Source organism: Canis lupus, chromosome 24 (genome assembly GCF_003254725.2).
Source record: "Canis lupus dingo isolate Sandy chromosome 24, ASM325472v2, whole genome shotgun sequence".
NCBI classification, from domain to species: domain Eukaryota; kingdom Metazoa; phylum Chordata; class Mammalia; order Carnivora; family Canidae; genus Canis; species Canis lupus.
Genome location: NC_064266.1, coordinates 32539450 through 32562141, shown reverse-complemented (window position 1 = coordinate 32562141; position 22692 = coordinate 32539450). Strand labels below are relative to the sequence as shown.

Sequence of the window (22692 nt, the reverse complement as noted above, 5' to 3'; positions counted from 1 at the left end):
TGTCACCTCTGCTGAGCACCCAAGCCCCGAGCCCCAGGGCTGAACACAGACAGGGCTCACCAGGCTCCTGTGTTGCAGTAAAGCCGGGCAGCTGCCCCGAGGACCGCCTGCAGTGCCTCAGCCCTGTGCAGCATCTGTGCCACAAGGACGCAGACTGCAGGGGCTCCAGTCGTTGCTGCCTTGGCGCCTGCGGCCGAGACTGTCGCAACCCCATCCAAGGTATGGTTCCTATGCACCTCGGGGCAGGTTCTTTCCTCTCTTAGCCCTGGCATTAGACTCCTTCCAGTTCAATAAACCTAACAGGACACCTGCCTTCCCAGGAGCCTGGGGCTGCCCATGTCAGGCCTGGGGAAGAGGTTGGGGTAGGAGCATTGGAGGAACCGTGGAGGAACTGGCGATCCTCCTTTCTCTTGCTGAACTTGCTATGTCACCTGGACCACAGCCCTCCACTGCCCTGAGCTTCAGCTGGCCCTTGTGAAGCAGGCCGGGCCATCCTGTCTTACTGGGCACCAGGGCTGGGTTGATGTGGTAGACGGGGATCAAAGTTTCTCAAGAACCCAGAGCCCTGTGATGGGGGTGTAATCCTTTCCTTCTCTCTCCCCAGGCTAATTCTGGCTTCAGATCTTCAGGAGGGGTTCCTAGCAGGAAGAGATGATGATGGGGGCCTGGGACCCTGCCACCCAGATAGCACTATCTCTACCCGAGGCAGTTTCAACCTTCTGATGAATACCGATCTGCTGTCACTTCCCTTGCCACCCATCCATCCACCCCTGGTTTCTCCTCCTGGGAGTCAAGGTGCACAGATAGACTCCTATCACCCTGTGCCATAGCCACATCTCTTTGTCTATGTGTTTCTCCACCTAAAATGCCCAATTCGGGTAGGCCTCTCTTTGTGGGGTCCAAACCCCTCCATCAGGCAGCCCAGCCACCTTGAAGGTACGTTCTAGCAGAGTTTTCCAGACGTGATCTGTTCGCATACTCCTTTCCACCATTTTTACCACACCCTCAAAACAGCATCACAATATCTTGCTTACTGCCTATACTACTGTTTATCTAATGTTTTTCTTTAAACGGAATCACTTTTGTATATAAATAAATCTATTTCAAAAGAAAATCTTGATATCATCAGTATAAATGCATATGCAGGATCACTTGCCATGAATAAAATGTAATGGTAAAAGCAAATGCAACAAAAACAGCGAAGGGCTGTTAAAGGAGATGTGTCAGATTAAACAATATTAAATAATAGTATTAAATTCTACCTGGATGCTGCCACCTGCCAACACTGGGAACCTACCTGAAGGCTGCTCTCTGACTCTGGTAATAAACGAAGATTAGCAAGGGTTAAAGACTTGTTAAAGACACAGTTCTCAAAACCGTGGCCTCCTTCCTGGGATAATCAGAAGGACCGAGGAGAGAACTTTCTCAAGAGTCAATGTTGTATAATTTTGCATCCAGGTACACCCTAAGATGATTTCAGATTGCTCCACATGTGGGGAATGTTGCTTGAACAGTTGGGATAGCTTTATTTATGGGAGAGTCTGTCTCCCATTGGGTGATACCTCATTCACCTGGATTTCTCAAGGAGCAGTCTGTAGTCAGGGCCTGAGAGGGCGGGGAAGGGGTCAGTGAGGGAATGACAGCCATCCTAAGGGACATTCCTGGACCCAGAGTGCTGGATTCCTGACTGTCCCATTCATCTAGGACTCAGCTTTGGGGAGGGGCAGGATCCAGGCAGATTCCTCCCTGCTTTATATGCTGGGTTTCCTCTCATGTCCCAGTAGAATCTGGGGCTGGGCAGTCCACCAAGCAGGTTAAGTTGGGAATCCTGGGTCTTCTGTCCTTGTTCCCTTGACCTGGCAGTATGGTCACAGGCGAGTCACCACTCAGGGATTCTGTTTGCCCTGGTGGAATATGGAAAGAATTCACTGCCATAGTCCTTCTCATGGGGTTCAAGTGGTTGAACTCAAAGCAGCAGGTGCTAATTGTAAGGATACATGCTGAGCCCTAATTGAGGAGGGACAGGAGAATAATCTGTGAGTCACTGACTCCCTGCTAGTCTCCCATCTATAAACTCAGGTGGTCGACACAGATAATAGGGTACATTGTACTGTTTGCCCAGAGATACCCCTTCCCTCCCCACTGTTATTATGGCTTCCCTGGGGGAGAGCACACATTCCCTTGCCCAGGGATTTAGGGCTTGGCCCTGGGACTTATGAAATGTGGGTGCAAGTGACAGTGTGCCAGTTTCAAGGCAAGGCACCAGCCTTCTTGGAGCTTCTGCAATGAGAAGCGCTTGCCCAGAAGCCACTGGTCTTGGGATAAAGGATATCTGGGGCAGGCCTAAAATTGAGCTGCCAATCCTTTAACTTGAAAGAGCAAAATAAATGTTTGTGATAGGAAGCCAGTGAGATTGGGGGTGGGGTGGGCATTTGTTATAGATTTATGGCAGTGAGAGCTTGTTGAATTCAGATGATTGCTACTCTTTAGTGAATGCCCGTTCTGTGCTTCACACTCTAAAACATCATTTCACTCATCCATCCTATAACTCTGAGAGAGATGGGCATTCTTATTCCCATTTGACAAGAACTTTTGATATAAGTGACTTGCCCAAGACTCTTGGTTAAGACGTGAAGAAGCCAGGATTCAGCCATACTGTATTCCACTTTAGCAACTAATAAAGTCAACAACAGCTGAAATGAAAGCACTGATCCTGTCCAGCTGTCACTTTAATTACTTTACACATATAATCTCATTACATCCTTACAACCTCACTATGTAGGCTTTGTCATTTGACCCCATTGCACATATGAGGAAAACTAAGGCATGATGAGGTTGATTTGGCCAAGATTGTACAGCTGATAAGTAGTGGAGCTGGGATTCAATGCCAAGCAGTGGTGTGCCAAAGCTGACATCCTTACTGGCTACACTAGTTACACTTCATCTTCGAAAGTTCCTTCCAGCTCTCAAGACTGAGTTTGCACGCCTGAGACATGGGGATCAGAAAGAGCCAAGAAGGTTAAGTGACCAGCCTCAGTTCCATGCAGCTGGAACCCAGAGCATTGCCTTGTGTTTCTTTCCTGAAAGGCGTTAGGAGGAAAATTAGGGGACCTCAGGACAAGGATCCCAGGTGAGCGGGTTAGAAGGCTGCTTAGGGCCCCATGGTTGTCCTGAGGCCCTGAGGCCCTGAGGCCTGAGCTAGGATCCTGGAGCAACAGGAGGTGGCAGGTCATAGACCATGGCTTCTCTGCTACAGGTGGCAGCATCTACACAGTTTCTTCTGGAGTTGCCTGCTCAGCTTATTGGCCAACTGACTACCTGCTCCATCAGGTCTGGGCACCGGGCTTTGCAGTGCCAACTCTGTCCTCATCCACCAAAGCCCAGCCCATCCAGCTCCATCTCCACTGCCTGTCTCCACCACCCTTCTGGAAAGTCTCCTGGGAGGCTGGACACCTATGTCCAGGAGCCTGAGTCTTCAACCTCTAATCTATTTTTTTTCCCCTCACTCACTCAGTTTGCTGAGCGCTTAGTATAGGCTCTACTTGGTATCATCACAAAGCTTGTGCACTGGAGGACAAGTGAGGACACTGGAGGACAAGATGAAGCCCCAGCTACAGAATTTCATGACGTGCTTCTAAGGGAGAAAGCCAGGAAACTATGGGAGGCCAGGGGAGACCTAACTCAGCCTGGAAACCAGAGAAGATTTCCTGAAGGAGGTGATATTTGAATATTGAATATTTGATATCGAATTTAAGTAAGAGCCAAGCATGACACTGCTAGTCACCCATTCTCCCCTTCTTCCATACCAACAGCAATGTCCCTACTTGGAAACATCCAGCCACCCCCCCCAGGGAACTGGGATGCTGGTGCCAGTCTATATCTTGACTTGGGTGACAGTCACATGGATACATACACTTGTAAAAACTTAATTCATTTGTAATTTAAGATTTACTATAAGACCATTATGCTCCAGTTTTTAAAAGTAAAAATTAATCTTTTAAAAAATGTGTTTCCCTTGCAGCTAGGGATGACCATGCAACCCAGGACTGACCAGTCAGAAGTTTGGGGAAGTCTACTGGGGGTGAAGGGGGAGGCGGTTTCTCAGGAAGCCCTTGTTGTCCTAATGGATGAGACAGATCAGTCTTTTGCCCATCATCCATTTGCACTTAGTTCTTCTGGAACATGAATACTGCAGCTAGAACAGCTATCTGGTGACCTTGAGGATTATCTTGGGTGGGTTCCCTGGAATCAAATCTTAATTTTTTAAAAAAGATTTTATTTATCTATTTGACAGAGAGAGCACAAGTAGGCAGAGTGGCAGGCAGGGGGAGAGGGAGAAGCAGGTTTCTGGCCGAGCGGAGAGCCCAACTCTGGCTCGATCCCAGAGTTCCAGGATCATGACCTGAACCGCAGGCAGATGCTCAACCCCCTGAGCCATCCGACACCCTGGAAGCAAATCTTTAGATGAAGATTCCTAAGATGGTGATGATTTGGAAATGATCTGGAAAAATGGGTCTGGCAGTGAAGTATACCAGAAAGAGGGGGAGGCCAGTAGGGGTGTGACAACAAGCAAAGTCCCACGGTGGGGGGGTTCCAGACATAAGAGTAGGTGACTCTTCAGAGTTGTCCCATGGAGCAAGAGAGCTGGAGCATTGATATCTCTGTACCCCCTCAGTCATCAGTTAATGACTCCTGGATGGAGGACATAAATCCCCAGGCACTTCAGGCTCTCCCTGTAAACAAACAGATGCACATCGCTGGCAGGAGAGAAAGCATCCCAGGAGCCAGTGCACACAAAAGTGGCAAAGGGATCTGCGGGGCCATGGGCAACGCACGAGCCTCCGCTGCTACAGGGGTGAGAGCCACACAAGAGCAGCAGAGGAGGAAAAGACACCGAAAGATTTTCGGCACCATTCCTGGGCAGCTGTGCCCACACTGCCGGAAAAAGTCACTTCCTCTCCATTCAGGCCACCGGCTCACTGTGTGTTATTGTAACTAAATTGAATCTTAACGGATATGCTGGGTAAAGAAACGGCAGAAAGAGTTGTTCATGGAGAGGGAACAGCTTGTGCTACTTCTCACCACAGTTCTGAAAGGGAGGCGTTGTTCCCATTTTACAGATGAGGCACATACGAATCCACAAGGAGGCATCACTTGAATCATGATCCCACAGCAACTTAGTGGTAAAGGCAGGATGCAAACCCAGTGTATGTATTCTCTATTATTGTGTAGCAACTTACTGTGCATGTAGTGGCTTAAAACAACACACATTTACTATTTCATAGTTCCTGTGGGTCAAGAATCCAGGCACAACTTTGTTGGGTCCCTACTTCAGGGGTTCGCAAAGCTGAAATAAAGTTCAGCTAGGGCTGAACTCATATCGTTGTTGGCAGAGTTTCAGTTCCGTGAGGGTTGTAGGACTGATCTCCTCAGTTTCTAACTCACTGTTGGCCAGAAGTTGCCCTCAGGGCCTTGGCTTGCCAGCATGGCAACTTGCTTCAACAAAACCAGCAGGAAGTCCATCTTATGTTACCTAATCCTGGAAGCAACATCCTCTCCCCTTTGCCATAGTCTGCTCATTAGAGGCACATCAGTAAATCCTGCCCATGCTCAAGGGGAAGAGATTACACAAGGACATGAATACCAGGAGGCAGGCATCACCGGGACACACTCTAGAAACGGCCCACCACACCTAGTCTACTTATTAACAAAAATGTCTGTACTTTATGCAACATCAAGCTTACTCTTTAGGGTAGAACCTCATGGATTCAGATGGCCATTTCCGGCCAGGGACTGAAGGAGAATTTGGGGTACAGCTCATCCAAGGCACATAAAGGTTATGGATCCCCCTTTAGCCTAAGAGGTCCATAATGGCCCTTTCCCCATTTCTATAACTCATGAATTAATAAATGAGGTGAGGACTATAGGATACTAGGCCCAAGGCAAGGTCTCAATAAATGCTGGTTGTTATCACTATTAATGATTATTTAAATACAATTATTAATGATTAATGATTAATTAAATAAATTAATATTTGTGAAGTAGGAATTCTTTCTTGTATCCAGGTCCTGGTCTCCAGCACATTCTATCCAGTCTGACACACAGTAGGCACTCAATAAATGCTTGTGGATTAAGTAAATTTTTTTTTAAAGATTTTATTTTTAAGTAATCTCTATACCCAACATGGAACTTGAACTCACAACCCTGAGATCAAGAGTCAGATGTAATCCAGTCCCCCCTAGATTACATAAAACCCTTGAAAAAACTCTTTGATGCAGTTGTCCCTTACCATCCCAAAGCACTGGGAAGGCAGAAATCAGGGACCCATGGCCAGGCGGGGAGACAGATCTTCTGAGGGGGCGAAATATCTGCTTCACGCTTCACAGCCCAGGGGGCTCTCGGGAAATGAGGCCATCTCCTCCAGCTCCCTAATGCAGATCTCCACCAGCAGTCCTGGAAGGCACGAGTTGCAATCCCAAGTCCACAGCACCAAGCTAAGTGACCTGTGCAGGTGACTAAGCCTCATCTGTCCCCATCAAGTCTGCAGCAGGAATAACTTGGATAAGTCCCCTGAGGTGAAGTACCTGGCACATACTAAGGACGCAATTAAGGAAGGTATTATTACAGCCGTTATTGTTGCTTTGTCAGCAATGCTCTGGCTAAAATCCTTCTCTCACTGGACCCCCTTCCCCTAAACGACCGCTCGTCCACTGGTCCCTGACTGGGGAGGATGTCCTGGCTCTCGGGCCCAGTCTCCAGACACCACCCCCACCCAATTGAGGAGTCAGGAATAGAAATCACAGCCTCCGGCAGCCTGCGGTCTCCCTCCCTCCCTGGCAGCAGCGATGGATCGATGTGGCCTCCGCTGCGGGGGACAGAGGAAGACAGGGAAGGAGGGGGCGGCAGGGCCTCCAGCAGCAGCGAGGCTCTGCGGGGCAGCAGGGGCAGAGACGAGCCCGCTGGCCAGCAGCTCCGCAGCCTCAGTGCCTTCGGGGACAGGGGACAGAGAGCCTGGCCCGAGCCCTGGAGGGGCCCTGACAGGTAAGGGACCTCTCTCGGGGAGGGGGGGTGGTGGCCCAGGAAGTGGTGGGGGCTGCAGAGTGGGTTCCTGCTCATGCCCCCTTGGTGAGACCACCCCCCACCCACCTGCCCACCCAGGAGGGAGCACTGTGAGGTGACTGAGTTCTAGGGTCAGTCCTGCTGGTTCATCCGTAAAATGGGATTAGAAAACCTCCCTGGCAGGGTTGGTGTAGGCATTAAACTGAGTGAAGTGTATGTGGAGCCCTGGGAAGTGACTAGTACTTAGTAGTTGTTCAAAATAAGTGTGTGGAGAGAGCCTTGGATGGAAAAGCCTAGTTTCCAACCTTAACTGTGCTGTGGACTAGCTGGGTAACATTGAGCAAGTCATTTAATCTTTCTTACTGAGATTCAGATTCTTGTTGGGGAAGGTTTGTGGAATTAATTATCCCAATTAACAGAGCAAGAGGGTGAGTCTCAGAAAGAGAAAGGGATTTGCCCACAGTCATGCAGCTAAGGGATGATGCAAGCGGGTTGGACGTTTCATCTTTTGACACTAAGTGCGGAGGAGAAGGTGGGAGCGGAGCTGCATCCCACCCGTACCCCAGGTGTTTACTGCACACGGAGTATGTACCGGGGGCCAGCGTGCTGCCTTAGTTAATCCTCATAACCTCTTGAGGAAAGCGTGATGCCCCCAGTTTACAGATGGGGAAACTGAAGCTCAGAATGGATCCTCTCAAGGCCACCAGTAAGAGACAGACTCAGAATTTGAACCCAGGTCTGACCAGAAGACAGTGCAAAGGATTGGCATTTATTGAGCACCTTACCATGTTCTAGGGGCTTTGCACACACACTCATAGTGTGTGCACCTTCCACCCCAAGTGTTATTCTCCCTCTTCTACAGATAAAAGAGCCAAAGCCCAGAGTGGGAGGAGACCGGCCTGAGGACACAGAAGTGACAGAGCTGAGGACACGACCCTTATCCTGACCAGCTTAACTCCAAGCCCAAGGTAAGTGAAGGGCACCTCACTGACTCCCTGCCAGGCACGGGGCCAGCTGCTTGATGTACACCGAATCCCCCATCACCCTGGGAAGCAGGCATTACTGATGGGATGGTGCAGATGGGCTCACCCAGGATCAGGAGGTGAGTCACTAGCCCTCAGCTCCAGCAGAGCTTGGAGACGTGGGCAGGGGAGGGATCTGACATTTTCTGGTATCAACAAGGCCAAGCACTTTCCACAAGCTACTTTAGTTCTCCAGCCTGCCTTGAGGATAGGTGCTGTTGTCTGCGTAGGAAACGGGGACCTGGAGAAAAGCATCTTCTTCAAGGCCCCAGGTGCATCCAGGGTGGAGATAAGCGCCAGGTTTGGCTGACTCCAGGAGACAGTGAAACAGATGGATAATTTACTGAACCCTTTCTGAGAGCCAGGCCCCATAAATACAATAGTTCATTTATTCTTTTTAACCACACTCGGAGGTGGCTATTTTTATCTCCACTTGACAGAAGTTCAGGGAGGTGACATGAGTTGCCTCTCTGGTCACAGAAGAAAGTCAATGTCCCATCGGACTCCGCAGATGCCTTAAATGGTCTAAGCCAGTGACTCTCAAACTTGACCATGCAGCAGAGTCACCCTCCACCTTTGCCGAGCTCCGTCCCCAGAATTTCAGTAGGTCTAGAGCAAGCTGAGAATCGGCATCTTTGACAAATTCCCAGGTGGCACTGATGCTGCCAGTGCAGGGGACACACTTTAAGAACTACTACTTTGTATCGATGCTTTTGACACCCCTGGAGGGTCAGCATCACTACCCCCATTTTGCAGAGGAGGAAACCGAGGTTCAGAGTGCCGGCATGTCCAAGATCCCATTGGAAGGCCCTGGCATATGAAAATCCAAGTTTGGGGGCAGCCTGGGTGGCTCGGCGGTTTAGCACCTGCCTGCAGCCCAGGGCGTGACCCTGGAGACCTGGGAATGGAGTCTCACGTCGGGCTCCCTGCATGGAGCCTGCTTCTCCCTCTGCCTGTGCCTCTGCCTCTCTCTCTCTCTGTGCCTCTCATGAATAAATAAATAAAAACTGAAAAAAAAAAAAAAAAAAAAAGAAAATCCAAGTTTGGGAAAGGGTGATATCCTAGCTGAGCACTCCCCATCCCCGTCGGGGGTGTCAGCCTCTCCCGCCAGTCACTTTCATAATTGCCCCCAGTTTGTTCTGTGCAAATGAAACAGGAAAGGGTGATATCCTAGCTGAGCACCCCCACCCCCCTCGGGGGGTGTCAGCCTCTCCCGCCAGTCCCTTTCATAATTGCCCCCAATTTGTGCAAATGAAACGGGGGTGCGAAGGCTCTGTGATTTGGCGGGTCGGGGAGCGAGGGGCAGGCCCCGGGCCGCCCCCCACCCCCCGCGCCCGCGGCCGCGCCCCCTCCGCTGAGCATCCCTCCCCGTCGGCCCACAGGCCATGGTGAGCGAGTCCCCGGAGCCCGGCGCGCGTGCGCCCTGGCGGCGGAGCGGCGAGGCGCTGCGCGTGAACGTGGGCGGCGTGCGGCGGCGGCTGAGCGCACGCGCCCTGGCGCGCTTCCCGGGCACGCGGCTGGGCCGGCTGCAGGCGGCGGGGTCGGAGGAGCAGGCGCGGCGGCTGTGCGACGACTACGACGCGGCGGCGCGCGAGTTCTACTTCGACCGGCACCCGGGCTTCTTCCTGGGGCTGCTGCACTTCTACCGCACCGGCCGCCTGCACGTGCTCGACGAGCTGTGCGTCTTCGCCTTCGGCCAGGAGGCCGACTACTGGGGCCTGGGCGAGGGCGCGCTGGCCGCCTGCTGCCGCGCACGCTACCTGGAGCGGCGGGTGGCGCGGCCGCGCGACTGGGACGAGGACAGCGACACGCCGAGCAGCGTGGACCCGTGCCCCGACGAGATCTCCGACGTGCAGCGCGAGCTGGCGCGCTACGGGGCCGCGCGCTGCGGCCGCCTGCGCCGCCGCCTGTGGCTCACCATGGAGAACCCCGGCTACTCGCTGCCCAGCAAGCTCTTCAGCTGCGTCTCCATCGGCGTGGTGCTCGCCTCCATCGCCGCCATGTGCATCCACAGCCTGCCCGAGTACCAGCCCCGCGAGGCGGCGGCCGCCGTGGCCGCGGTGGCCGCGGGCCGCGGCGCGGAGGGCGTGCGCGACGACCCGGTGCTGCGGCACCTCGAGTACTTCTGCATCGCCTGGTTCAGCTTCGAGGTGTCGTCGCGCCTCCTGCTGGCGCCCAGCACCCGCAACTTCTTCTGCCACCCCCTCAACCTCATTGACATCGTGTCGGTGCTGCCCTTCTACCTCACGCTGCTGGCCGGCGTGGCGCTGGGCGACCGGGGCGGCGCGGGCGGCGAGGACCTCGGCGACCTGGGCAAGGTGGTGCAGGTGTTCCGACTGATGCGCATCTTCCGCGTGCTCAAGCTGGCGCGCCACTCCACGGGGCTGCGCTCGCTGGGCGCCACGCTCAAGGTGAGGCCGCTGGGGCCGGATGGAGGGGGGGGGGCGCGGAAATGGGGACGCGACGGTGGCCACCGGGCGGGTGGCCAGGTGAACTTAGAGGCGACCTTCCTTGTGCCAGACGGCGGGTGCACCGGCACATCCCGTTTGACCTTCCCAACAGCCCTGGGAGGGCTCCTTCTCAGGGGTGACACTTGAAAGCCGAGGCAGAGCTTTGCTTTTCTTTCTTTAAAAACAACAACAACAACAAAACCAAGAACCTAAGACAAAGGTTACTTTTGGTCTATGCGGGATGCTAACTGGCTTCTTTGCTGAGCCTTACTTCTGGCATTATGGGCAGGCTGGGGCGGGGGCGGGCACAGATACTGTCGGTCACCCTTCACGGGCCAAGGCCAGCCGCAGCCCCAGAACTAACACTTTTACTGAGGGCTAATTCTGTGCCAGTTTTACATCCATTATTGATTTCATTCTCAGGACAACTTCCTCAGGAAGATGTGGTTATTTATTCCCTTCCCGTAGATGAAGCACCCGCGGTCAGAAAGTTGGCTTTGTAAAGCCTGGTTGCAATTTCCAGAGCACCCTTCTGGTGCCAGGCCCTGCACTCGGGGGTGAATCACTGCTCCGGCAAGTTTACCCTTGAAGGGGTGAACTTGGCCTGTCGTGGGGACGGAGGGAATGTGAACAGCTTGGATGAAGGCCTGGAGAGAGGACAGGATGAACACTGGGAGGGGACTTGGCAGGAGGGGTGCCAGTTGATGAAGTTGAAGACGCGAGTGGGACGGGGTCCTGAAGGGCCATCATGCACTCTTGGCCCAGGATTTTGGATTTTATCCCAAGGTAATAGGGGATAGAGCCTGTGAGGGGTTCAAGCTGGGGCAAGGATTATTGTCACTACTTTGCAGATTGTACTGCAAAACAAGGCTCCGGGAGGTGACAGGACTTGTCGGAGGTTCCTCAGTAAGTTGCAGAGCCCAGAGAAGAACCCAGCTGTGCCTGACCCCAGCACCTCCTGCCCTTTCTCCTAAAGCTCCACGCAGCCCTCCTAAGGATCTCCAGGAGACCCTTGCCACCCATAGCTTTGTAAAGCATTTTTATGCCCTCGTAGCAGGGCAGCCAGGATGCCGGGTACAAGCAGGGTGATGTGAGCAGAATCCTGGGCCAGTGGGCAGGTACGAGGAATTCACGTCCCTCAACTCAGGATCTCTCCAGCAAAGATCCTCCAGCCATGCAGGGAACTAGGGCCTGATGCCACCAGATTTTTCTGCAGGGAGGGAGAAGAGTGTTGACTGAGGCTGTCAGTGTCCAAGACACAGGTGAAGACTCCTGGCTGCTCAAAGGGAGGCCCCTGATCAGCAGCAGCTTTCTCATTACCTGGAGGCTTGCTAGAAATTCAGAATTTCTGGCCCTATCCCAGACCCACTCAGTTGAGTTCTGCCTTTTAAACACGATCCCAACATGATCCCTCCACATATTACAGTTTGGGACTAGGAAACTACAGTTCCAGACTGGGGGTCTTGGCCTCAGCACTGCTGACATCTAGGGAGAGATAATACTTTGTTGTTATGTGTGTGGGTGGAGGGTGGCTCTCCTGTGCATTATAGGATATTTAGCAGCATCTCTGGTCTCTATCCAGTAGATGCCAGTAGCACACCTGTCCCAGTTGTGACAACCAAAATGTTTAAAGACATTGCCATATGTTGGAGCACCTGGGTGGCTCAGTCGGTTAAACCTCTGCCTTTAGCTCAGGTCATGATCCCAGGGTCCTAGGATTGAGCCCAGGGTTGGGCTCCCTTCCTCTGCCCCTCCTCCATACTTATGTGAGTACATGCTCTCTCTCAAATAAATAAATAAAATATAAAAAAAAAACAAAAACAGGGACACCTGCGTGGCTCAGTGGTTGACCATTTGCCTTTGGCTCAGGTTGTGATCCTGGGGTCCTGGGATGGAGTCCCACATCGGGCTCCCCACAGGGAGCCTGCTTCTCCCTTTGCCTATGTCTCTGCCTCTCTGTGTCTCTCTCGAATAAATAAATAAATAAAATCTTAAAAAAAACCCAAACAACCAAAACATTGCCAAACATCCTCTGGAGGGCAGATTGCCCTATTTGAGAACCACTGCTTGGCCTCAGGGGCAGAGCAGATACTTATACCCATGGGCAAGTGCGTCCATGGTTGGTCTGGGGAACATATATCCTGGGAGCTTTCCTGAGAGGCAGAATCTATTTTTGTACTTGTCAGAAATGAGATAGACAAAAGTACATTAAATGAACCCTTTACATTGTGGAATACAAACTATGGTTGTCCCTTGTGTAAAAATCACAAGCTTGTTACTAACTGGCTGGTGCTGCTAGATCCCCCTGCATTAGAAGAAACCACTGTGGCTTAGCAGGGATTTTGGACAATGGAAGGTAGGCCTGTGTGCACTCCCAGGGAGTTGGCTGCCTCTTGTGGTCGAAAGATCTTAGTTTGGAGTCAAGGGACCCGGGTCTCGATGCCAGCTCTACTTTGCTCTGTGACTTTGGACCTGCCCCTTCCAGTCTCTGGGCCTCAGTTTCCACATATGCTTGATTTCAGGTCTTTGAGCCCACCCAGCTCTGACTTGGCTTCCTACGTTCTCTTCCAGCACAGCTACCGTGAGGTGGGCATCTTACTGCTGTATCTGGCGGTGGGGGTGTCCGTGTTTTCCGGCGTGGCCTACACAGCTGAGAAGGAGGAGGACGTGGGCTTTGACACCATCCCCGCCTGCTGGTGGTGGGGCACGGTGAGCATGACCACCGTGGGCTATGGGGATGTGGTGCCTGTGACCGTGGCTGGCAAGCTGGCAGCCTCGGGCTGCATCCTTGGGGGCATCCTGGTGGTGGCGCTCCCCATCACCATCATCTTCAACAAGTTTTCTCACTTCTACCGCCGCCAGAAGGCTCTGGAGGCCGCCGTGCGCAACAGCGACCCCCGGGAGTTTGAGGACTTGCTGAGCAGTGTCGATGGGGTGTCAGAGGTGTCTCTGGAGACGTCCCATGAGACCTCCCAGGAGGGAAGGTCTATAGACCTGGAGGCCCAAGCCCCCAGTGGACCTCCAGACTCTCAGGTTTATTAAAGTCAAGGCCTGGTGTCCCCCTTCCCACACCCCCTACGGTCAGCTGAAACAGCAGAGATCCCTCCCTGCTTACGGCGTTCATGGTGGCGGAACTGCTCAGGATCATCCACCCAGGCCTGAGGAATGAGACTGAGGGGCTACGTCTGTTCCTCCAAAAGGTCCAGGCCAGGATAGTGTTGCCCAGATTCCATGAGCAACCCAGTGGACTGCATAAATGGACCTCCAGGCTACCCAAGAAGCAGGCATGCGCCAAAGAGAAAGTCAGAAGGATGCTAACCGTTCCTGAGCACCTCCAGCCCTTCACATTCGGCCCTGAGTCAGAGGAGGAGAAAACTGAGGCTCGGAATGGGGCCAGGACTTGCCCAAATGTCACCCAACTGGAGGGGGTAGAGCCCAATTTGGAATCCAAGCTCGTTGGTCTGCCAAGACCAGTGTTCCTCGCATGCTGTCTCTCTTCTGCCCTCACAAAGTTTGCATGTGGCTTGAGGGGGTTCTCTGGATCTCCAGAGTTCATCCATAGGGTTCAAACTCTCTATCAGAGTTAGGGAAAGGACCAGTCAGGGGATTCCGATGTAGGAGTCCTGTACCTTAGTAGTGGTTCTTTTCCAGGAGTTTCCAACAAGAGTCAGCTCTCAAAGATGAGGTCTGGGAGGAAGGAGAGGAGCTGCCTCCTTAGCTGGTGTGTAAGATTTGCTAAGCAGTAGTCCTGCAGCTTCCTTGAGCTGCAGACTTTGAAGGGGCCCTGGTCTGTGGCCTGAGGTCTAGACCCAGCTATCCTAGGACATGACGTGTGAAGTGGGCACACCCTTGGCCCTGTCTCCAGATCTCGGCCCATCTGTCAGCTGGTCACAGTCTGCACCCCAGACGGAGATGGAAACCAGATGTGTAGCAGGGAATTACTGATTTAAAGCCAGCCCGGTTCTGAAATGTTGGTAGCAGGGAGTTGCTATGCATGGACACTTGTGACCCCTGGGTTCCCCCCGTCTGACTTTGGCAATTCTCTTCCCACCATGCAGACCTCGAGCCCTACCTTGAGTTACTATCCAGGCAGATGCTGGGGACCTCTGCCCCCTTCCACCAGCTCCAGCCATCTCATCCTTGCTGGGGGCACATCTCTCACACTCACCTGCTCAATCCTCTACTTGGTGAGAAATTTGGGAGGGAAGGATTCCCCTAGCCTTATTCACACACTGTTCCTAGAACACCTGTTACTGTACTGTCCTTGCCTGGCTATGGCTCTGTCTGTCCCACCAGGCTGAGCTTCAACATGGAAGACATCATCTGGTTGAACCGAGACTTGGGAGGAGAAGGTATTTAGTGATACTTACTAACGGATCCACCAATTCGTCCAGCGTACTGCGTGCCGAGTGCTGGGCAGGCAGAGGAAATGACCAGCAGAGAGGTCTTGCCCTTGAGAGGCTGTAGACAAGAGTGAGCAGAAGATTCTCCTGGTTCTCCCCCGCCATTCTTCTTACATTATGAGGCTTTTACAGTGATTTCCTTGTAGGTTCTTCACTCATTCGTTCAACAACTATCTTTTGGAAGACTCACAAGCTAGGGCTTCATGTGTAGCCTGTAGACATGTTTCATTTAGCTTCATTTTCATTTCTCTCTTCTTTGTGTATATATAAGTGTGTATTTTTTTAAAGTTATCTCTACACCCAACATGGGCTCAGACTCAAAAACCGTGAGATCAGGAGTCACATGCTCTACTGACTGAGCCAGCCAGGTACCCCTTAGTATGTATTTTTTTAATTTGAATGCTTTTGTATGAGGTACACACTGTCACTGCCCCATAATGTGCCCCCGACACACACACAGAGACACACACAGAACACTACTGTGGTAGTTCTACCACTTCTCAGATTTACTTGACATACCTGGGCTCTGAGTCATTGACTGCTGGGTTCACAAGGTATAATGGGGAACAAAATATATGTCTCTGTATTCGTGAAGCTTACAGACTAGTGAGGGAGATGGATTTTAATCCAATGGCCACAGAAACATGTAACAGTTCGGCTAAGTACAGGGAACTAGAAGCACATAATGTAGCAGGGACCATTAAGGGGGTCAGAGGAGGCTTTCTTGAGGGTGACATTTTAACCTATGGTCACACAGATGCACAGTTAATTAGGCAGTGGTTCCAGGAAGTGTTTCCAAGCAGGGGGCACAGCATGGGTGCATGCATTGTGTAGACCCCCACGTGTGGATGGAATCCGAGTCTCAGGATGGAGCAGAGGCAGAGCTGAGCTGGGAGTGCTGCTTGTGACTCCCCAAGTACACACCGGCCCTCTCGCATGCTCCCCTTGTAACATCTAGGCCCAGCTCTGCCTAGGCCGGGGCACAGAGAGGGGAGGGCTGCATGCACCACCCTTGCCGAACTGCTGAACATCCCAAGGTGCCAGATAGCTTCCAGACTTTCTGACCCCACAGACAAGGCCCCCAAAGCTAGTGCAGGGAAAGCTCAGGGGGAGAATCGTCTGGCCTGCATCCATCACCAGGTTATGTGTTGTCCTGGCAGAAAAGCGACAACTCGCTTCCACTCCCATGTGTCAAAACCATTATGCAAATAAAGAGGTTGGGTCCAGAGACCTGCTTCTGCCTGTACTGGAGCTGGCTGCCTGGCGTGCTTTCAGGGTGAATTGGGGGGGGGGGGGGGGGGGGTGTGTGACTCAGAATCCAGATTCTCTGGTTCCAGTCTTGGGTTTGGCACAGGTTGCCAGTGACAGGAATCCAGCTGGAACTAACTTGGTCGAAAATAATAATTCATTACAGGTAACTGCAATGATGAACAAGTTACCATTAAGGTTATTTGCTTACAAGCAATAGAAACTATCTGAGACCCCTGGGTGCACAGCAGGCTGAGCGTCAACCATGGTTTTGGCTCAGGATCAAGAGATCAAGCCCTGTGCTGGGTTCCAGCTCAGCGAGGAGTCTCCTGAGGTTTCTCTCTCCCTCTCCCTCTCCCTCTACCCTTCCCTGCACTTTCCCTCTCATTCTTTCTCTCTAAAGTGAGTAAATCTTTTTTAAATATTAAGAAAACCTATCTTACAAAAAAAATTTATTGGAAGGTGTATTAGTTTCCTGTAGCTGCCATAATGAAGTGCTATTTAACCTGATGGCTTAAAACAATAGAAATTTCTTCTCTGACGAGTTCTGGAGGCCAGAAATCCAAAGTCAAGGTGTCAGCAGGGCCACACTCCCTCCAGAGGCTCCAGAGGTGAATCTTCTTGCCTCTTCTAGCTTCTGGTGGCTGCTGGTGTTCTTGGCTTATGGCAACAACATTCTCTGCCCCTGTTATGATGTCACTTTGTCCTCTATATGTGCCAATTGCCCAGTGCTACTCTCTCATAAAGACTTGTGTGATGTCACTAGGGCTCACCCAGCTAATCCGTGCTTTCTTATCTCAAGACTCTTAAGCTAATCACATCTGCAAAAAGATCCTTTTAATGAATAAGGTAGCATTTACAGAGATTAGGATGTGGATGTATCTGTGGGGCCACCATTCAGCCCACTACAGAAGGGTATCAGCGAAGTTCATCCAGTCAAAGGAAAAGCTAACTGAGCAGGCCTCAGGATATGCAGGGATGAGGGGAGCTCTAGGGCCATCAGTGGTGGGACTCATGAATCTTCCGTTGAGGACACTCCCAGCCAAATGCTCCCCTCCAACTCCCCTCAGCTCCAGTCCCAGCTGAGAGGTTGATTTGCCCAGCTTGTGTCACATGCCTCTCCCTTGGTAGAGATGGAGGGCAGGGCACCTGGATTAACATCTGAAACAGACCACATGGGATGGAAGAAAGGCCATGTGACATCACCAAAATAAAGGAGGACATTTTTTTGGCAAACTAGCAGGTATCACTGCATTCTGACCCTTGGCCGCCCAGCGCACAATATGCTCACTCTTTCTTCCCAGACACACAGTTTAAAAAAAAACGTTTCTAACATAAGGAACCTATCATATATATAACCTAAAGCACACTTTGTGCTCTCCAGGCCCTATTAATGTGATTTAATCAGTGTAGTGGATCAATTTGGTATCTTGGGGATTAGGACAATCAAAGTCTTTCTGGTGCAGAGCTGGCGAACTAAGGTATCTCTGAGTTGAATAGTAAAGAAAAACCGTTATCCCTTCCAACTAATGGCAAAATGCTTCCAGTGATTTCTGTTTCTTGGAATAGAAAAGGAATCCAATAGATGCATATGAGCTCCAGGAATTATACTGAGGAAAGTGTATCTAACCAAGCGACTGAAATTGAATTGCCACTTGATTAAAATAGTCCACTGCCATTTTCCAAGACACATCTACTTTTGCACCAGCCAAACGGGAAGTAATGGTGTTCTGATGGGAGTCATCACCCTCCAGGGTCTTTGGTGGAGGGTTGTCTCTGCAGCCTCCCCAAAGGTGCGGTACTGCTTTGAGTTTTCTATTTCGAAACAGTTGTTCACTTGGATTCTATTGGCCTTTTATTTTATTTTTTTAAAGATTTTATTTATTTATTCATAGACAGAGAGAGAGAGAGAGGCAGAAAGACACAGGCAGAGGGAGAAGCAGCCTCCATGCAGGGAACCTGACGTGGGACTCGATGCCGGGTCTCCAGGATCACACCCCATGCTGCAGGCAGCGCCAAACTGCTGCGCCACCGGGGCTCCCCTCTATTGGCCTTTTATATTACAAGGGCCTCCCTGGGTCAGGGAGCCAATGTGGGGATCTTTTCCAACTATCACTCAGATATTGGAGATCTAGCCCTCCAGTCACATAGACAAAGTTCAAAATATTTTTCACATGGTTGATGGACCTATGGTGGTACTCTCAAGACCCAAGAAATTGGTATTAGCTCAAAGTTCTTCATCCAAATCGTCCCTGAATGGTTTGGGTGTTTCCCTTTCTTCAGCACCCAGTTACCCCAGTAAATGGCCACGGCCCTTTTGGAGAAGACAAGAGAAATGTTCACATTACACTGGTGTGAGAGTATAGCAGAGACCTTCCCTAAGAGCAAGTAGTGTATCCTTCATCCGGTAAATGAAATCAAGGCTAGGTGTTAGGTGATGATCAGTTTTTGTTTTGCTTTGCTTTGTTTTGTTTATTATGTTTTATTGGTTATACAAATTAAGTAATATTGGTGGTCAGCTTTACCTTCTCAGGGCCCTCCAGCAGAGATCCTGCCTCATCCAGAACCTGCTGAATATTTTGATGACCACTTTCACTTAATTTCTGAGGCACTTAAAGGCCAACACCTGGCCTCCCACACCTCTGCATTCTTCCTTCCCTTAGAGATCAGGGAACTCTTCACCAAGCACTCCTGATGTAGACTTTCCTCACAGCAAAGGTGAAGTGTTCTGGGTTCAACAAGGGCCATAGAGATATTTATGGGAAGGAGGCGCCAAATAAATCCAATCCAGCATTCCTGTCTTTGGAAATCTTTGAGTCCCTTCCTCTATATGATGCCAAGGGATTTGGGGCCTTTTTCATTTCATGTGGGCCAGCATTTGGTCCAAGTTTGCTTTAGCCAATCCATCAATGGTCAGAACCCAGCCAGCTCCTGGAGCTAGCACAGAGAATGCAGAGTCCTGATCCACACATCCATGTTGAGATCAATCTGGCCCAACATTACATTTCCCTTTCCTTCATCAAGCACCACAAAACTTCGTTCCCACAAGTATTCCCTAGATTTCTGCTGGTACCAATGAATAGTTTTTGTAGTTCTGTAACGGTCCAAGATTCTTTCCTACTCAGTCTGTTTTTCACCCTCCAAGCCAAAACTCATCCCCACCATCCAGCTATGCAGCCCTGAGGGGTGGCTAGAGCAAGCAGGAACTTGGAAGCTTCCTCTATAAGGAAGGTGGAGACTGCTTCTAGCCAGTGTTTGAGACCACCTTGGGTTCCTCCCACATCTTCTTGTATGGCCGGTCCAGGGGTCAGAAGCCATACATAAAAGTGTAGCAGGGTGGTCAAGTCAGCCACCTACATCATCAGTTGCCAACTTTGGTGTTTGGAGATCTCAGCCCTGCAGTAAGTCATGAGGTTCTTTCACTGTGGTCATAGAATTGCTCTACATTTCATTCTCTCCCTGCCCCCAACACACACACACACACACACACACCTATTTGAGCTTGCTTTGTTGACTTTTCCCTACATCCACCTCTATCCCACAGCCTGGGCATTCCTCATCTCCTTAAAATTGAACTGTGACAGGAGGTCAAATGATACCACGCAATACAGGAAACAGCCCTCTGCTGCTGTATCCCATGGACTGCTCTCCAGGGCTGGGCACCAGGAGCAACCTCACTGTTTTGCCCCAGGAAAGGCCACTTTTAATACCCCCCACTTCCTGGAGGATTTGGAGAACTCCATTCTACTTCCAATTTCTCTTTGAGTTAGAAGTCTTTGGTTGCAATCAAGAGAATCCAACTCCGAAAACCTTAAGCAAAAAATGGCTGCATTGGATAGACACCAGATTGGATCAAAGTCAGATTAAACAAGCAGGCTTTGAGGAAGATAGGAATGAGGGCAATATGGAGATTGAGGTACTTAGAGCCCATGAATCATCCTGTTAGGGGGTCCTGCAATTAAAATGCCTAAGTGACAACACTCTAGCTAAAAACTCCCAGAGAACTGAGTCTAACTGTATGAGTTTGGTCACATGCCCACCCCATGGCTGGAGGATGATGGAGGAAGACCATCTTGCAGATGGTCTCTCCAGAACACAGATGGTGGAGGTGTAGTTTCCTGAAGAAAAAGTGGGATGCTTTAGTTAAAATGAGGGAAACGGATCCTGGGTGGGCAAAACCAACAAATATCTATTCTAAAGCCACGCAGCGGGAATGGTAGCTAGGTGGCTTGGCTTCAGCAACAACAGACACCAGGAATGAGAGAGACAGACTCTGGATTGCATGGCAGACATCTCCTAGCTCCGTATCTTGTGGTGCCTCCGCCAGAGACCTTCCCAATTCCAAATTGAAAAATGCATCAGAGGAGCGGACTGGCCTGTCCTGGATGGGGTTGCTGGATCACTCCACTGTGGCAGACGGTTGGGTCTGTGAGAACATGGTAGCCACCATGTGAACTCCCAGCTGGTGTGGGAATCGAGTAATTTCTAGAAGAGTTAGGGAGTATTGGGCAGATCCCATAGTCATCCCCTTGCAGTCTCGCTCTCTTGGGTCTGTTTCATTTTCTATAAAATGGACAGATGACGTCCAGAGGTGCTCAGGAGTAACTGGGGCCCTGGATCTGGAGGCTACACAGGACAGCTCATGCCGTTGGCAGCTCTGGGATGTGATGTCTGTGGTAGCTTCTCTCTGCTTGCAATGACCTTGGGGTGTGGATTTCCCTGTTAAGTGAGACATAATGTTCCTCAGGGAGGATCCAATTTAAGATCTTCTCCTCCCCCGCCTCACATTATAGATCAGAAAATGGAGATCCAGGGAGGTCCAAGGTCACACCTGAGTCTCTCTGTGAAGAGAAGAGCTTTTTCGCTTAAGTAAGGGCTGAGTGTTCACATTGGAGAAGGGGGTCAGAGGGGATCTGATGGCCTCCTGAAGTACTTCTTGGGTCTCCCAAGAGTGAAGGTAACCTATTAACTAACAATAATAACCACCCTCACAAACCCGTGGCGCTCCACAGTTTACAGCGTGATTTCACACCCATTATCTCATATATTTCTCACAAAGCAACAATGAAATAGAATGATCATTTTTGGACAACTGAGGAAACCATGACCCAAAGTGGGATGTTCAGAAGGATTCAATGTTCAGGGATTCAAGCTCAAGCCTCCTAATATGAGGCTGTACTCACCAGGCACCTGATCCCGCTGGTCCCGCTCTGGTTGGCAAACTGAACTCCCCAAGTGCCACCGAAGGCAGTGGCTTTGAAATGTGGGTCCTGTTATGAATTTCTCCTCCCACTCTGGACATGGCCCTCAGGTGCTAGCTGGGATGATCCTTGATGACTACCAGATCTCACATTCCAGGACAGCCGGGCCCTGAGCCTGAGTGTGGAAAGAATTCTCCAGGAAATTTAGTAAGTGGAGAAGCTAACCTTATAAGGTAGCTTTTTTTTTTAGGTAGGACCTTTTGAGATGAAAAGGACAGTGTCTTCCAGAATCTTGTCTGCTGGAAAACAAGAGGATGAGGGGAGATGTAGATTGGTGATTAACCTGTTCAAACAGAGTGGGTTCAGAACCTTCAGGAAATTCATGAGTTCAAGGGCAGGAACTTCTCACACCTTGGTTAGGGAGTCAGGTCTGGATTCCAACATTGGCCCTGCCACTTACCAGGTGCTGGACTCTGGATTGGACCTTTGATCTCCATGGAGCATGTTTTGGCGTTGACCTCCATCCTCCTCCACTCAGACTGGTATCCAAAGCCCTCCCCCACCTGCATCTTGTCCTACATTCTTGGATGGGTAAGGAATCCTTCAGTTACAAGTGACAGAAACACAACACAATGGCTCAAGTTCAGGTGGATCCAGAGGTTTGACTGAGGTCATCAGGTCTCTTCCCTTATTGCCTTCTTGGCCCTATATTCCCTGTGTTGCCTTCATTCTCGGGCAGGGGATTACTCCAATTCTTTGAATAGGATGGGAGAACATGAGCGATACCATGTGGGATACGGGAAAGCCTATGGGCCCTGAGGCCTGATGGACTTGCACTTGAATCTCTGCTACCTACAAGTTGTGTGATCTTGGTTGGGTTTCTTTGCCTCTCTGAGCCCATTTCTTCACTTGTCTTGATATAATAACACCTGCACCTCAGAGTGTTGATGCCAAGGTCAAGTGAGGTAACGTGTGAAAATGCCTGGCATAATAAATCCTAGGAGGAAAATTAGAAATGCATAGGAAGGAAAGAGAAATCCAGCAGCACTCTGGTTTTCTTTGGGAATGGTAAAGCAACTGTGAGCAGAGGAAAGGAAGTGGCCTATATGCGTACAGATCATAAACCAGATTCACTCTTGAATTTGAGGCCACAGTTGGGGTCTCAGCATGAATAGCAGGCTCAAAAGTCTGGGTTTGAGTCCAGATTCAACATGGCCAAAACTTGAGTCTTCGCCACACTGTAAGGCTGCATGCTGGCTGAGAGTGAACACACCTGACATGGCACGGTGGGGTGGCTTCCCTCTGCTTC

At 50.8% G+C, this 22692-nt stretch overlaps 2 protein-coding genes across 7 annotated transcripts in view; both read left to right on the top strand.

Moving 5' to 3' along the window:
• The window catches only part of WFDC5 (WAP four-disulfide core domain 5), a 32894-nt gene extending 31780 nt beyond the window's left edge, over window positions 1-1114 (top strand). For all 5 annotated transcript variants that reach the window (XM_025470195.3, XM_025470196.3, XM_025470194.3 and 2 more), the window contains 2 exons: window positions 79-219; window positions 605-1114. In XM_025470195.3, the coding sequence (XP_025325980.1) occupies window positions 79-219; window positions 605-609 (146 nt within the window). In that variant the 3' untranslated portion in view covers window positions 610-1114. The remainder of the gene's footprint in view (window positions 1-78; window positions 220-604) is intronic.
• An 8352-nt stretch (window positions 1115-9466) lies between these two features.
• KCNS1 (potassium voltage-gated channel modifier subfamily S member 1) lies at window positions 9467-17421 on the top strand. 2 transcript variants are annotated; one of them, XR_007405427.1, is made up of 3 exons: window positions 9467-10492; window positions 13103-14718; window positions 14828-17421. XR_007405427.1 is itself a non-coding variant. In XM_025470190.2 (2 exons), the coding sequence occupies exons 1-2, from the start codon at window positions 9467-9469 to the stop codon at window positions 13571-13573; spliced, it is 1497 nt and encodes a 498-aa protein (XP_025325975.1). In that variant the 3' UTR covers window positions 13574-17421. The 2 variants fall into 2 exon arrangements, 1 of the variants encoding a protein (XP_025325975.1); XM_025470190.2 differs by having other exon boundaries at window positions 13103-17421.
• The last annotated feature ends 5271 nt before the right edge of the window (window positions 17422-22692 follow it).

Bases quoted from the DNA above. Each gene is read 5' to 3' on its own strand.
- KCNS1 (XM_025470190.2), top strand. From the start codon at position 9,467: ATGGTGAGCGAGTCCCCGGAGCCCGGCGCGCGTGCGCCCTGGCGGCGG. The intron at 10,493-13,102 runs GTGAGGCCGCTG...GTTCTCTTCCAG, and splicing joins CGCTGGGCGCCACGCTCAAG to CACAGCTACCGTGAGGTGGG.